General features: G+C 48.8%; 1 protein-coding gene across 2 annotated transcripts; it reads right to left on the bottom strand.

Moving 5' to 3' along the window:
* Positions 1-1,486: 1,486 nt before the first annotated feature.
* Positions 1,487-12,473, bottom strand: LOC135816219 (uncharacterized). Of its 2 annotated transcripts, none has more exons than XM_065329628.1 (5): positions 12,183-12,473; positions 9,728-9,779; positions 8,770-9,056; positions 4,166-4,260; positions 1,487-3,375 (listed from the first exon to the last, which is right to left on the bottom strand). In XM_065329628.1, the coding sequence occupies exons 1-5, from the start codon at positions 12,449-12,451 to the stop codon at positions 2,564-2,566; spliced, it is 1,515 nt and encodes a 504-aa protein (XP_065185700.1). In that variant the 5' UTR covers positions 12,452-12,473; the 3' UTR covers positions 1,487-2,563. The 2 variants fall into 2 exon arrangements, with proteins under 2 accessions (XP_065185700.1, XP_065185708.1); XM_065329636.1 differs by having other exon boundaries at positions 8,770-9,053.
* Positions 12,474-15,325: the final 2,852 nt, after the last annotated feature.

Below are 15,325 nucleotides of genomic sequence, written 5' to 3'. Positions count from 1 at the left end.
TCTTGCCAAAGCGTTTTGGAAGTTGGACTAGTTTTGGCTCCACAATCCAGTGTGTCGTTACTATTTATAGCTTTCATGTCTGAGGTTGTTAGTACGTCTGTTGGCCCTGGGTTCCCAGTACCAAGTTGCCGAAGTTAGTAAAAATTAATAACTCCAAACTCACTTCAAGGTTCCAGTGCATCTATAGTGTCTGCTTTTATCAAAGCAGTGGTTACCCCGGCAACTGTAGGGTGTGCATAGGTAACCATGGTAACTGTCTTGGCCGTCCTATTCCGATGTACTCCGTGTGTAGACCAGGTGTGCGTTGGTGGTGGGGGTCGATTCACATGGCTTCGACAGTTGTGTAGACAGTTATCTGGCGCTGGTCTTGATCTGTTTCAATCAGAATCAGATCCGCTATGATCGTTGCTACATGTATAAAGAGAAAATCTGGGGGTGCACATGCAGTGCATTTGCAGATTTGCGTGCTTCTCTTGCGACGGGCCATGGTGTTTGTGTGTCACTGTGTGTGTGTGTGTGTGTGTGTGTACGTGTGAAGCACCCAAAGAAGAGGACTGGGGAGAACTACAGTAACTAAAAAAAGACTGCAATCGAAGAGAGAACAAGACGAGAACAAGACTGAACAAGCGCAGCCTTGGGGCATATCCTATCTTACTATGGAGAGAAAAAAGGGGTGCATGCAGCGAGGCAAAATGTGAGCAAGGGCTAAGCGGGAACAGGGTGAGCGGGAAGATAGAGGTCAGCAGTGCGCTAGTGCATGCAGCAAGGGAGGCAAAAGGTCAGCAGGGCAAAGGTCAGCGGGGAGTGCATGAATGGGTGTACGTGTGTACAGGGATATGCAGATATAATGATGGGGTACCGGTATGTGTAATTAATTGATTATTGTGTACAGGAGTGTGGGAATACGGGAACGTGTACGGGGCTAAAAGGCTTAGGGGTTCATACATGTACTGTACTAGTATACTAGTACTAGCAAGAGTACATAACCCCCCAGAGTGTGCAACGCGTTAACGCCGATCCAGCTCTGCATAGGGTCTTGGTCGAGCGGAATCGGATCTTCTGATGTCATGCGTACACTCCACACCAGCGCAAGGCCGGTCTCGAGGCAGGGTACCATTGTTTTTGATCCAAGAGTACCCGCGACTCCCCGGGTTCCTCTCAGATGTGTACGGTATTATGACGCAAAGATCCGATTCCGCTCGACCAAGACCCTATGCAGAGCTGGATCAGGCGTTGCACACTCTGGGGGTTATGTACTCTTGCTATTAGTATCGCATTGTTTGGGTCGAAAAACGTATATAATATGACATAGTTTACAAGACGAAACTCATCGGTAGACAATAGTCTGATGACGCCTGGAACGCCGTACGTGCAAGTTCAGAATCGAACCCCCTGGTCTGTCTACTAACGAGCGTAGACCTGAACCATCTCACAGCACCCGTACGCCCCCCCCCCCCCTCCGTTGACCATGTGATTAAAAAAAAGGTTAGAACTCCGGCCGGAGGCACTTTATTGTGGGGAAATGCCGTTGATGAAAAGTATGAAAAAGGGCAACATGAACACTCTAAAATCAGGATAGCGAGCCTAACAGTAACAACTTCAGAGGCACACTAACTGAACTGTAGTCCTGCTGAATAGTAGGCTGAAAGGAGAAGTGGGGGTAGTAAACACTAAACAGAACCGGGCGAGAATGAAACAAACGCGGGTTCTGGCTCAGATTACGAAGTAAGAACGATGAGGCAAAGCGGACGATGACGCCATGGGAGCATAAAAATGATACGAAAACAAGGAGTACGTGCGAATGATTCAAAAACAAAATGTGAAGCGCCGCTGAGGGACCTCTGTCCACTTCACGAGGAGCCAAAGCACATGTGCAGACCTCCGTACGCTCGCGCGCACTCGCATGCAACACTCACGCGCAACACTCGCGCGCACGCGAGCGAGCCCTCGCCCCCAAGTCTACACAGGGAAAGGAGACGAGGATCTATCGGCGACGTGCGGGGCACGGCGGCAATGCAGAATTCCATTCGAGCGGGGCGCCGTGTGAGGCCGTATGTAGCCGGCAGCTAGGTTATTGGCTATGTGTCACAGTGAGCTAGGTCACAATTGGCTTGCTTCAAGCGGCCGGCTGCTAAGTGGGTGAGCCAAGTCAGCTCGTGGAAACGTGTACTGTGCGCTTACGGCGCTACATACATCGAGCCGAACGAGCAGGGAACCCGTTAGAGCGGTCAGCTGCCAGAGTATGATGGCAGCGGTGCACACACACACACACACACACATACACACACACACACACACACACACACACATATGATAACGTCGTCGCCAGCACTGATATCGGGCAACTTCCAACTAAGAGTGGCAACGTGCACATCCACACCCTACACCGACACACGTGTGCATATACACACACGCGCGCGTACGCACAACACACATTCATGACATCTACAACAGCAGCAGCACACTCCACGGCTCCCAGTCCTATGGGCAAGGTAAGGGTGTGGCTGGGCTCGCACGACACGCTGTACGTCACGGGTAGCAATTGCGCGCTCGCTCGCACGGCTCAGGGAAGCTGCATTGAACTCGCCATGGCCGTGGGCAGCGGCTGGGTGGCAAGCCGTGCCAGGTGCACTCGAAGCTGCCGCAGCTCCTGCGCCACCGCCTCCCACATCATCTCGGCGCGGATACGCTGCGAGGAGACCTGCTGGCACAGCTCGTGCTCCTTGTGCAGGCGCTCGTGCAGCGCGGACAGCGCCTTCTTGTAGTGCTGCACTTGATCCGTCAGCTCCAGGCCGGCCGGCGCGTGCATTGAGGACAGCGGCTCGATGGAGTTCTCGGTGACGTCCGTCTGACTGCCGCTCGGCGAGTACACCTTCTTGCAGGCACCCGGCGGAAAGCGACACGCATTGTCCACGCCGGGCGTCGTTACTGTACACGATTCGTCTGAAGCAGGACCGGCGGCCGTGTCCGGTGTCCGCCGCACACTGCCGTTCGGAGTGCTCTCGTTCGTGACCGGCGTGCCAACCTGACTCGGTGCCCGTAGGGACTGGGCAAGCGGCTGCATGACGCTCTTCGATCGAAACACTCGGTCTTCGTCATCGCTGGCAATGGGCGATGCAGTCTGGAAACGATGGGCGTCGTCGTCGTTGCTGCTGATCTTTGCCGGTGACGACGTGACGGCAACTGCCGATGGAGAGAGTTTATCGTTGCTGCTGCTGCCGCTATTGCTGTTAGGGGTGCTGCTGCTTCCGTTGGTGGTGGCCGCAGATGTTGACACAGCGAGCGACTTGGCATCGATATCGCCATTCTCCGCGACGGTGTGGTCGGCCAATGACTTGGAAGTCACGATGCTACGTGGCCGCTCTCTTTTCTTGTCTGCCGACAGGAACATGAAATAAGGAGAAATACCAAACTTTAGTCATTGCTTTTCTGTGGCTGTTGTCTCCGTTGATTAGAAAGAAATCACAAGAAATGTCGGCCTATATGTTCCGTAAAACCACTCCTTCTAAAGAAGTAGAGAAATTTTAAATGTAAAGATCGAAAACTTGGACGAAAGAATCTTGCATGTGTCCTCTGGCAAATTTGACCGTACACAGCGCAAAGTGAATGGTGCCCTGGAAGTTGAAATAGGTGATGGAATTCAAGCACGCCTCGTGCTGTCATGAAATAGATCGTTTGCCCCACACACGGTGCAGGGCGGCAAGCCTGGGGCAATCTTTTGAGGAATTGACTGCCAATTTGTTGGGCACGGAACATGCGAACGTTCACACACCAGTTTCTGTCGGCGAACTGAGAAATGCATACGCAAAATGCACGTAGCCAGCCAGTCCTCCGTGGTGCACGTCTGATTATACCACGCAGGCAGAATTAACAGTCGGTCAATAACTTCATCCAACTCCAAAGAAAGGGAGTTCGTCCAGTTGCAAATGTCATCCATGGATCATAGGAGTGTATTGAAAAACAGGCCAAATCGACATCATTCGCATTTAATTAATTTAGTCGCAAAACCCCTTGGACGAAAAGGACGAAATTAAATTTGACTTGGAGACGACTATTTCTGCTTATACAGTATCTATCGTGTGCAACTGAACATAAACTAAATGAGAACAGGAACAAGACTGCGCACAAAACGGCACCGAGCACGGGAAAGCATCATGTTGCTCACCTCTAACATCTACGGATTCGTCCGACTGCTCATGGTCAGGCGATAGCTCCTTCTCGATGGTTGTGAGCGATCCTCGAGTTGCCTTGCGCTTTCGGCTGCAGCACGTCAACAAACAACAGAGCCAGTGTTTCAGATCTTTACTTAAGCAATGCCATTGTTTTTGTCGTTGTTGTTGTTCATACCGTATGTCCGCACCTTTAAAGCCAGTCTCAGTTATAAAGCCATGGACCTCATATGAAATTATATTTGAAGTATGTTTTGTAAAAATGAAGGAATCTGTACTATATATACTAAACAAACTTACAGCCCAGGAGGAAGGATGAACAAGTGGATTTAGATTGAAATTTCTATGTGGACTTTGACTTTTATGGCATAGTGGGCGAGTCATTTTGCATCTAAAAAAATGCTCATGCCAAAAAAGCACACAAAATTCTAAACTTTTTCCAAACCTTTTCTAAACCGAACGAACTTAGAAGTTGCGACTTCGGCGGTAATATTCATGAAGTTGGTTGCTCCAACGAGGAGCACACGCTGATGAGGGGTGAATTCCCCGAAACACTGTGTATTGAGCAGGGAGTGGTGCTTTCTTGCAGGTTTGCCGAGTGGAAGGTGCGACGTGCTCCTCGTGTGCTCTGGATGGCAGTCGTGAGTCAGTCAAGTGTCAAGTTCGGCAAGAAGCGTGTGCTCCTCGTTGGAGCAACCAACTTCATGAATATTACCGCCGAAGTCGCAACTTCTAAGTTCGTATTGTTGTCCCTCACGCGGACTTGCGACTAGTTGTTGGAGGTGACAGCGTTGTGAATAGCTATACTGGCTCTCAACGTCTGTTTAGCACAACTCCATGAGCGACTCTGACTCACGCTGCTGCCTGGGGCTTCACGAGGTATTTGTCGCGCTGGAAACAAAGTGTCTCTGTAAGTTTGTATCCCTGGTGATGGTTTGGCCTGGAGAGCAGTATATAAGTGGTGCTTTTCAGGCACTATCTTCCTCAGCCTACTCAAGCTAAACTGATGAGGGGTGAATTCCCCGAAACACTGTGTATTGAGCAGGGAGTGGTGCTTTCTTTCAGGTTTGCCGAGCGGAAGGTGCGACGTGCTCCTCGTGTGCTCCGGATGGCAGTCGTGAGTCAGTCAAGTGTCAAGTTCGGCAAGAAGCGTGTGCTCCTCGTTGGAGCAACCAACTTTTCTAAACCTATTTCAAGAATTTCCAAACCCACAAGCGGCAGTTTTGGTTTGAATGTGATGGTAATCAAGTCAGTTGGTTGCAAGCCAGCGACTAGTAGCAGCAAGAGTACATAACCCCCAAGAGTGTGCAACTGCCTGCACAACATCTATGCTGTGCTGCGACGGCAGAACTTCACATCACGTGACATGGTTCAAAAGGTTATGCTGGCAAACAGTGCAAAGTGACCACAAGAGAGTTGTACCCCAAGGTGGGTTGCGTACAACCCTGTATCTATCATACACCGAGTGCAAATAATGTATACAGGTTCATCACGTGATGTGAAGTTCTGCCGTCGCAGACCCCATAGCTGGAGTTGCACACTCTTGGGGGTTATGTACTCTTGGTAGCAGTCACTACCACCACCGTAAAAGCCCCCTGTATACGCCTACTCGAAATTACGCCCAGTCAGGGGAAGTCAACACTTTCGTTTCGAAATAGCGCCCATGCCCATGTATACGCCCAGGTATGCCGGAAACACCAGTTCATGTACAGGTACTGATACCCAATACTTACTGCTATCCCTATTCCCAGTATACGCCCGGTTCCAAAATAACGCCTGTGCCCTTGTATACGCCCAGGAAATCGAGGCTGCTATTCTATACGCCCGGGGCCTATACACGGGCTTTTACGGTATAATATATGTTACACTCAGTAGTCCACCAGCTCTCTATATGTGTTCACTCCTCTACATGTATATGTCATCACCCGTTTACTTCGTGCCTATATGGCTTCACTGCAACTTTCTCTATTATAACTCCAGGTCATACTCGCGACACACCGTAGTGTGCCTATCTCGTATAGAAGGCTATCTCGTATTGAAGCCTGTTTTGAATAGAAGCCTGATTTTTCAAGATACATTTTCGGCACATAAGCCTGGTTTTAGTGTTGACACACATAGAAATACCTGGTTCGAATAGAAGCCTAGCCTTCACACCAGCTTCTACAGGAATACCGTTGTGTCTTGTATTAAAGCCTATCTCGAATAGAAGCCTGTTTTGAATAGAAGCCTGATTTTTCAAGATACATTGTCGGCACATAAGCCTGGTTTTAGTGTTGACACACATAGAAATACCTGGTTTGAATAGAAGCCTGATGTGAATATAAGCCTAGCCTTGACATCAGCTTCTACAAGAATAAGCCTGACTTTAAAGGGGCACTCCGGGAATTTTTTCGGTGGTGTGTTCTCTTCATGGGGGCCTTATATGGCCCCCAAGGAATGGGGAATCGCGAAAACTAGACCCAAAAAGTCGATATATGAAGCCAGGGAGGGCCAAGTTTGTCTCCTATTTTGATGGTTTTGATGACGTCACGTGTGATTAGTATTCAAATTCTCTGCATTTGAAGATCTTAGTTGTTTGAATTTTCTGGTGATGAAGAACGATGTTTGGTCAACATTCCCAAGCTTCACAACTGCGACCATACTCTAAGGAACCTGAAGGACCTCCTGAGGTGCCCCTGGTAGAAGCCCAGCCTAATGAGGGCCAGGAAATTGGAGCGGACGACTTCACTGGTCGACAAGGAAATAACGATTGGTGTTCCTGCCAGAAATGTGGGGTGATGCAGAGGGCAGTCGATTACCTTCGCTGTCGAGAGAGCGCTGCAGCTGTAAGCATTGACAGCCCTTTGACATGCGTTACACATCACCCCGACTTCGCGTCAGCTTGTCTAAACAAAACTATTCTGACCATATGCCTCGCGACATATAGAGAATTTCGGGATCCTCGTACTCGGACCAGTGAAGTCGTCCGCTCCAATCTCCTGGCCCTCATCAGGATCCTCGTACTCGGACCAGTGAAGTCGTCCGCTCCAATCTCCTGGCCCTCATCAGGCTGCGCTTCCACCAGGGGCAACTCAGGGGGTCCTTCAGGTTCCTTAGAGTATTTCCGCAGTTGTGAAGCTTGGGAATGTCGACCAAACATCGTTCTTCATCACCAGAAAATTCAAACAACTAAGATCTTCAAATGCAGAGAATTTGAATACTAATCACACGTGACGTCATCAAAACCATCAAAAGAGGAGACAAACTTGGCCCTCCCTGGCTTCATATATCGACTTTTTGGGTCTAGTTTTCGCGATTCCCCATTCCTTGGGGGCCATATAAGGCCCCCATGAAGAGAACACACCACCGAAAAAATTCCCGGAGTGCCCCTTTAATACGCGCCATTACAGTATGTACTGTAAGACATGTTATTATAACCGTAAACGAGTCGCAAATTTAACGATTGTCCGAGACGATATGTTGACGATCTTGCAGTATTCCGGTATATCCACACACAACATAATATGAAGCATTACAGCCTCAAAGAATCTTAGGGTGCGTTCTTATATTCTCTAGCTTCTAGAAGAAGAAGAAATGAGAAGTCGAAGAAACTGGGATTACTCAAGAACGGGTCTCGAAGAATTCGGAGATATTTTGCACATGTCAAGCAAAATGAAGCGCCAAAGGGGCCGCGATCTTGAGTGATGAATGTAGTAATGCACGTGTGCGTATGCGAAAAGGGAAATGCGTACACTAATGATGAACACGTGCCTTTTAGTCGTAGTTCGCATGCGCTGATCCCAAACCGCGGGAATCTCCAAGTTTCAACCACCTCTGAAGCTTGGAGAGCTTGGAGAGCTTTGGAGAGCCTCCTAAAAGTCGGAGAGGATATAAGAACAGCTCTCGAACTTTTCGGAGAGTCTCCAACTTTTCCGAGAGGATTTAAGAACGCACCCTTAATATAACGAAGAAATGTCGATCGTTAAAACGTTAGATTTACTTCCTCGTTATATACAGTGTTGCCAAACCGTCCGATTTTTCGGACAGTGTCCGATTTTTGAAGGCTCTTCCGAAAACCGGTCCGAAAAAGGAAACGTCCGAAAAGCAGCCAAAAATGCCAGAGATCAGTACTTTCCTATGCAGAAGTCCTGTATTTTCACTTTTCAGCATGCAAATCACTGCACATGTTCATGTACATGTCACATGTGCTTCAAAAAAGGCTTGCGCTTGGCGGTGGAAGTGCAAGTAACAATTTTACATGCCTGGACGGCATGTACACTGTACAGCGTGTGACCACACCAATGCATCACAAAATTCATGACAACTTCGGGGTGCAATATCGGTTACCATGGCAACGAAGCGAATTTTCATGGTATTTTGGGCGATATTTTGAATTCTCTGGAAAAATTGCTGAGGAGAAAAATTCGCGCCATGTGGCCAGCCTTGACGGTGAAATTTGTCCGATTTTCGGCGAAAATTATTTGGCAGCACTGTATATACATGGCTTACAGTACTCCAAATCTACCTGTTCACCATCTGATCCGACAGTGATGCTACTTGGTGGTGCCAAACGCTGACAGAAAGAAGAAACTGGTGATAGTACTACAGTACTACAACTCACCTGCCAGTGACGGCTGGTGCTTGCCACGGCGACATGGCGTAGGAGTACGCACCGGCAGCTGCCATGCCGACCGGAACGTGCGGATGCTCGGCCGTCGTGGCGGACGCCGCTGACGGGGAGTAGCTCATGCCCGGCGGAACCATGTTGTCCGGTGGCGCTCCAGTGGAGGATGAAGAGAGCATCAGCGAGCGCGGGTTGTAGTACGTCTGGTACGGATTTGGCGCGTGCATGGGTATGCCGTGGCCAGCCATGCCATGATGGTACTGGTACATAGCCTGCTGACCCTGCTACAGAAAAGAGAGAGAGAGAGAGAGAGAGAGAGAGAGAGAGAGAGAGAGGGGAGGGAGGGGGAGAGAGAGAGAGAGAGAGAGGGGGGGGGAGGGGGAGAGAGAGAGAGAGAGAGAGAGAGAGAGAGAGAGAGAGAGAGAGAGAGAGAGAGAGAGAGAGAGAGAGAGGGGGGGGGGAGGGAGAGAGGGAGGGAGGGAGAGAAAGAGAGAGGGGGAGGGAGGGAGAGAAAGAGAGAGAGAGAGAGAGAGGGGGGGGGGGAGGGAGAGAGAGTGAGAGAGAGAGAGAAGGGAAGACGGAAAGGGAGAAATAAAGATGATGCGCTGGTCACCATAACGAACCAGTAACTATGACAAAGGCATACGGGCCACACACATGCATAATGGGTATATTTCAAGACTACGACACATGCTCCGCTAACAGAACTTCGCCAACACATGTGCAAATCAGCAAAACATCTAGGCCGCTCTCTTCACAGGTATTGACAGAAACCAACCAACGAAAATCCATAAACCATTTTAAAAATTTTAAACGGCGTTTTAGATATGTGCCAACAACAGTTACAACCAGTCCTGCAGGGATCTGTGCCACTCACAGATGGACAGGTAACCAATGTGCAAACTGCATTGGCAGTGTGAGCGCTTCTCCCTGAATCCGCGGACCCCACACTCACCTGGCGCATCACTGGTCGGTAGGTAAAGCGAGTATCGTGCATAGCGGTCATTCTGCAAGCACGCAATCCACAAACAAGTACGATAAGGTAAACAGAACGCCGCGGAAGAGATACGCTGCAAACCTCTCTAGCAGCACAAAGAGGTTCACCGGTAGCAAGGCGCAAAAGGAATGGTACTACACATACCAAGAACCCATAACTCTCCCAGAGTGTGTAGTTGTACATCGCCATTTGCATCAGGATTGCCAGAATGTACACAAGTACAGTAATGCTAGGTGATATCCTGAACCATGCAACGTGCATATTTGGCACCACCCTGGACTTTGAAGAAGACCCTTGACAACCAGGAATGCTGCCAGACGTACACATGCACAAAGAGAGCGATGTATTCGTAACTGGTCCGGGGCACCAGCTTTGTACGTCTGGGTAATAATTGCACCTGCCCACACATATGTCAGGAGTACAGGGCAGTGTGTAGCCATACACACAAATGAGTGCAAACATGGGCAATTATGGCAATCACACATTTGACAGCAAAGTTGTACAACGCACGTGTGAAAAGTTGTACAACATCCCAGTGTACATGATGACAGCAAGTTTTGATATAGCTACCATACACTCTCCGTCATACACACTTGCTGTTATGGCAAACCAAGGTCAGTCAGGTTACAGCATTTTCACTGTATGAATGCTACTGAAGAAAGAAATGACTACCTACCAGGACCTTCGCCACAGGCCAGCCCAAATGGGCCATTCGGCATTATCGATAATTTTCACGAAACAAAAAAAGTTTAGTTATGACCACCCTCCTGAACGAAAAAATATATTGACTTGACAGATAGGATGGATTGATGTTTCAGCTATCAATATTTTTCATAGCGAAACTCTCCTCGGGCCACCCATCCATAAACAAAACTTTTTCGTTTTGTTTAAAAGATTGATAATTATGGACAATCAAGGCCATCCGGCATTATCGATAATTTTCACGAAACGAAAAGGTTTAGTTATGACCCTCCCCCACCCACCCACGCCCATCAACGAAAAATAGATTGACTTGACAGCTAGAATGGATTGATGTTTCAGCTATCAATAATTTTCAAAACGAAACTCTCCTCGACCCACCCACCCACCCATAAACGAAACTTTTACGTTTTGTTTAAAAGATTACGGACGGCCCCTAACCGTCTTCAACCCAGCAGAGATAGCTCAACACCCTTTTTTCTTCTTTTTTTCTTCACCTCGAAACACATTAATTTTTACATCCATTCCTGTTTCCAACCAAAAACCACTGGAAGTCGCACCTAACCCACACTGCACACTATGTTGCTTGTTCCAGGTTGCTAACTGCTAGTTGGCACATGTAAGAATTGTTTGCAGTCTGTGGTCCTCCTAACGCCTCCCATCTCTGTGCATCCAAACATATACTGTATTTTCGGAAATTAGCGCCGGTCTTTTATTGCCACCCGTCTGAAATACACGTCACAGTAATTCAGGGCTTTTGTGTGGACTTTTCAAATTGGGTGAAATTTTAGGGCTCACAAACTACTAAGTGCCGCAGCCAGTATTACTTCGCATGTATGTGTGTAGTCTGTGCATCTTCCATTCTTTCCTGTCATGTGTCACAGATACCCATCCATTATACTGGTGGGAAATGCAGGCTGCAGCATGCAGTCAATGGACCCCCCCCCCCCCAACACACACACACACGCAGGAGGGGAGCTCCCCTTTTGACTTGTACAGTAAAACTCCCCAGATCCGGGCAGGTTGGGACCAAGCACTGCCCGTAACTAGGAATTGCCCGTGTACGCGTAACTCAGAACGCGCATACATGTACTTACCAGCATGCAAGTAAACATTTTTTTCTCAATCAATAATTGTTGGGACCGCTTTTAACTTTTTCCTTGAAAAGCCAATTTTTGTGACTCCAGATGGGACGTGAACGGTGCCGAGGTAGACGGGCGTGCCCGAATTAGGGGCGGCTGTATCTGGGTTTTTTTTTACTGTACTGCCAGACCTTGTCGGAACTCAAACAGTGGTCAGTGACAGGGCAACACAAAAAGAAACACCGGGGTACTCCACCAGAAACAGATAATTTATAATTACGCACGAATTTGGATACGACGTAGAGCGTAGGTAGAGCGTAGGAGGGTCGTTTCGAATAATATACTCGGAAGAGGAGACGACCAATGCCAGCGTTTGAAGGGAGAATCATTCTGTCCATCGGCTACGTGTGTGTGTGAACATCACCAGTCCGTCACGGTTCATCGAACTTGGCGCGCCAACTTGGCGCGCCAACAACAGAGTACGCGTGGCAACGGGTGAAAAATTGAAATGCGACAATTGAAAATGGGGCAAATTGAAAATGGCCAAAAACAACAACAGTATTCGGAAAAGACACATGCATTGTATATTGCTGGCATGGCCTGAACGACAACGGTGCAGTTGCATGGCTTACCTCGGAGCGATTGGGATAAGGTGGTCAGATGAGGAACTCAGCTTTCCATTCTGCGCTCTTGAGTATGGGCTATCTTTCTCAGCTCCCCTACTCGCAGTACAAACTAATGCCGGACGACTGCCGGTACTTTCTTTTCTACCCGGCATTTCTGCTGTTTCGGAGAGGAAGACAGAGAGGATCAGACTTGCTGGGTTCCTCCAAAGAAGAAAGTAGAAAGTGACGAGGAAAGCAAGCATGAAGAGACTGTTGCCCGCCAAGACAACGTACATTGCGACGTACCTGTACACACCCTGATACGGTTCTGCTGTATTTGTATACGGAGCGTAGGTGGTCTTTACCGGATTTTGCCCAAATCTTTCACTTGTCCCGCGTGCGCCTGTACGCGTCCAGCCTTTTCCGAATGCGGAATTTAATAGTGTGTCGCACTGTTGATGTACGCATGGCGCTTGAACTTGTACGCACTCTTTCTTGCAGGGGTGCACCAAGGTCACGGCTGGTGCAAGAAATGCGTGGGTGTCATGCACAATGCTTCCTTTCGGCATCCGGTGCTAGCAAGGCGCTCAACCCTTTGGCCTAGGGTGTGGCAGACCGCCAAAATCTGAAAAAAGAACTTGGCAAGGCTGGAAAGACCGCCTGCAAAGTGTTGAAGGGAGAAGATAGAGCCTAAGGTCAAACTACTAGTCGCTGGCGCCCGCCGAATCTCCGTGGGTCCAGTTCTCGCCCGAATTCCGCCACCATGAACCAATGCGAGCTTTCCCTTTTTTCCAAGGAGCAAAACAAGCAACCAGCTACGGCTGTACAGTATCGATGGGACTAGCTGTGAGTGGCCAGAATGCTTATTTGGGTGCTTCTAAAGATTCCATGACTTGAAAGAGATACAAGTTGGGACATCACAAGGGCCATTTTGTCACTTGATGGGGCAAAGAGCAAAATGCTGAGATCGTAAAACAGGACTTCAACTGAAGACGGGAATCGATATGGTGGCGTGCGCTTGAGAGGTCACGATCTCGCCAGCCTAAAAGTCGTAGCGGAACTCCCCGACGGGATAGCGGCGGCGAGTTCGTCGTGAGCTGCAGTCTCCTTTTCAAATCCATGTCTTTTGACTCGCATACTGTACTGTAGTAGCTCATGTGGGAGCTGGTTTCTCCTCTGTCATGCGTGTCACCAAGAGTCCATGGGTTATGGACTCTTGGTGTCACTCATTCCAGACCCAATACAGCAAAACTCCCCACATCCGGGCGTCCCTATTCCTATGGGCCGTGCACCTCCATCTACCGGGCGCGGGCGGGCACCTTTCTGACCCATCTATCATCACAAGGCATTTCCAACGAAATAACGGCCCCAAAAACTATTGATCGGCATTACATCGATGTTTACTTGGCGCGTTCAGGAAGTAAGTATGCATGTTCTGAGTTACGGGCAGTCCTCCATACCAACCTGCCCTGATCTGGGGGAGTTCTACCGTGCTGGCAAGCGGACAGTATGGTATGCTTCGTTGATGCACAATGCACACTGCTCTGAGCACTACCAAGGCTAGCACCCCCGGTGCGCAAGCACGAGCACGAGCACTACGAACACAACACTGCGCTGCATGTGCGATCGTGAACGTGCCTCTGCTTTGGGCCGTCGGATTCTAGTGTTCATGTCTCATCATTCTCATTCACCCTGTATCGTTGCTGGTATGTGCCCAGCGCGCCCAGGAGTAGAAAATAGAACTAAATACGGATATCCCTGATGAGTGATGATGCCCTCCTGGGTGAAAATTTGGACAATATCAACTGTACGTAGTGTAGCCAAGGACTGTTAGTGTGTTGCGAGTTGGGTATACTGAAAATATGACAATGCTACAGTGGAGTTTCAAAGTTCTAAATATATTCCATGCTAAGAACACCGTGTACAGCAGAGTCGCGCGCCCAAGAACATTGTTTCCCTGGCTAGGGGTGCCTGGGACGTTCTTCTTCTTCAGCAATCTGGCTGTACGAGCTACTACCACAATTTAGGGTTCCTGAGCCTAGCGAGTACTATACTGTTTGTGCTAGCCATGACGTTGATAGTTGTTCCCCCGTTTTGAGAACCCCGGAACCAGTTCAGTAGATATCCGAGAAGAAGATACGTTGCATTCACTAGGCCAGGGCCTAGCCTAGCGCCTAGGGACTGCCTGCTTGCATTTTGCACCCACCGTGACTTGAGTGCGAGCACCGCATTTCATGCAGATGTCACGGAAACAGCTCCTTTTTTTGTAGATCTCGGTAGAAAGTAGAAATTCATTCTGGAACCCTACAGTCATATTGTGGCGTTTCGAATTCCCCCCGTCACTGGCGCGGCCGCTCCCGTCTCGTGCTATTGTCCCGCAATTTCGATGGGTACGCGCCCGTATACGCCGCCGCCATTCTTTCAGAGAACGATGATGCTACATGAACCGGCCAAAAGTTCATAACCCCAGAGTACAATAATCCCAGAGTACATAACCCCATACTACAGTACATAACCCTCTGGTGCATACTAGTAACCCCAAGACCATGCAACTCGTGTAATGGTTTCTGGCGCGCGGCGTGCTGCCCAGGAACAGGTGTAGTAGCTGAGCAACAGGTGAGCAAAGAAAGAGATAAAGATACAGTAGGGCAGAGCTCATTATTTTGACGACTCCCTGCCCTGGCCATCACTGACCAGCTACGGTTTCAGGTTCCATAGCTTCCGCTTTTCTCGGAGACTTCGAGTGGTTTTATAGTGACGCGTCGCGCACAGGCATTTCCATTGAACCAAGAGTACATACCGGTAAACCGCTTATGTACTTTTTTCTATGTTTCGCGTCACCTTGTTCCATGAAATGTTCAGGGCAAAATTAATATTCAGGCGACAGCGTCGTACCGCTCTCAGTTTCGCCCAAAACGATTATGAAAATATGAGAGTTCATTCTTGTAGGCAAAGAAGACAGAACATTACTACACGAGTTCCCTTCGGGAACGGACACGATAATAATATTACTTTACTTTTACTTTACTACACTGTATTGCAATTGAGAGCGTATACTGGAAGGCCATAAGAGGTGATAATTTAGGGCAAAATGAAGAAAAGAAAATGATAACACCCAAAAGCGCTCAAAACAACCGTTTATGTACTCGTACGTACGTATACTCTTGGTT

Source organism: Sycon ciliatum, chromosome 1 (assembly GCF_964019385.1).
Source record: "Sycon ciliatum chromosome 1, ocSycCili1.1, whole genome shotgun sequence".
Lineage (NCBI taxonomy): Eukaryota > Metazoa > Porifera > Calcarea > Leucosolenida > Sycettidae > Sycon > Sycon ciliatum.
The sequence above is the reverse complement of the archived record's forward strand: the minus strand, read 5'-3'. Positions and strand labels throughout refer to the sequence as shown.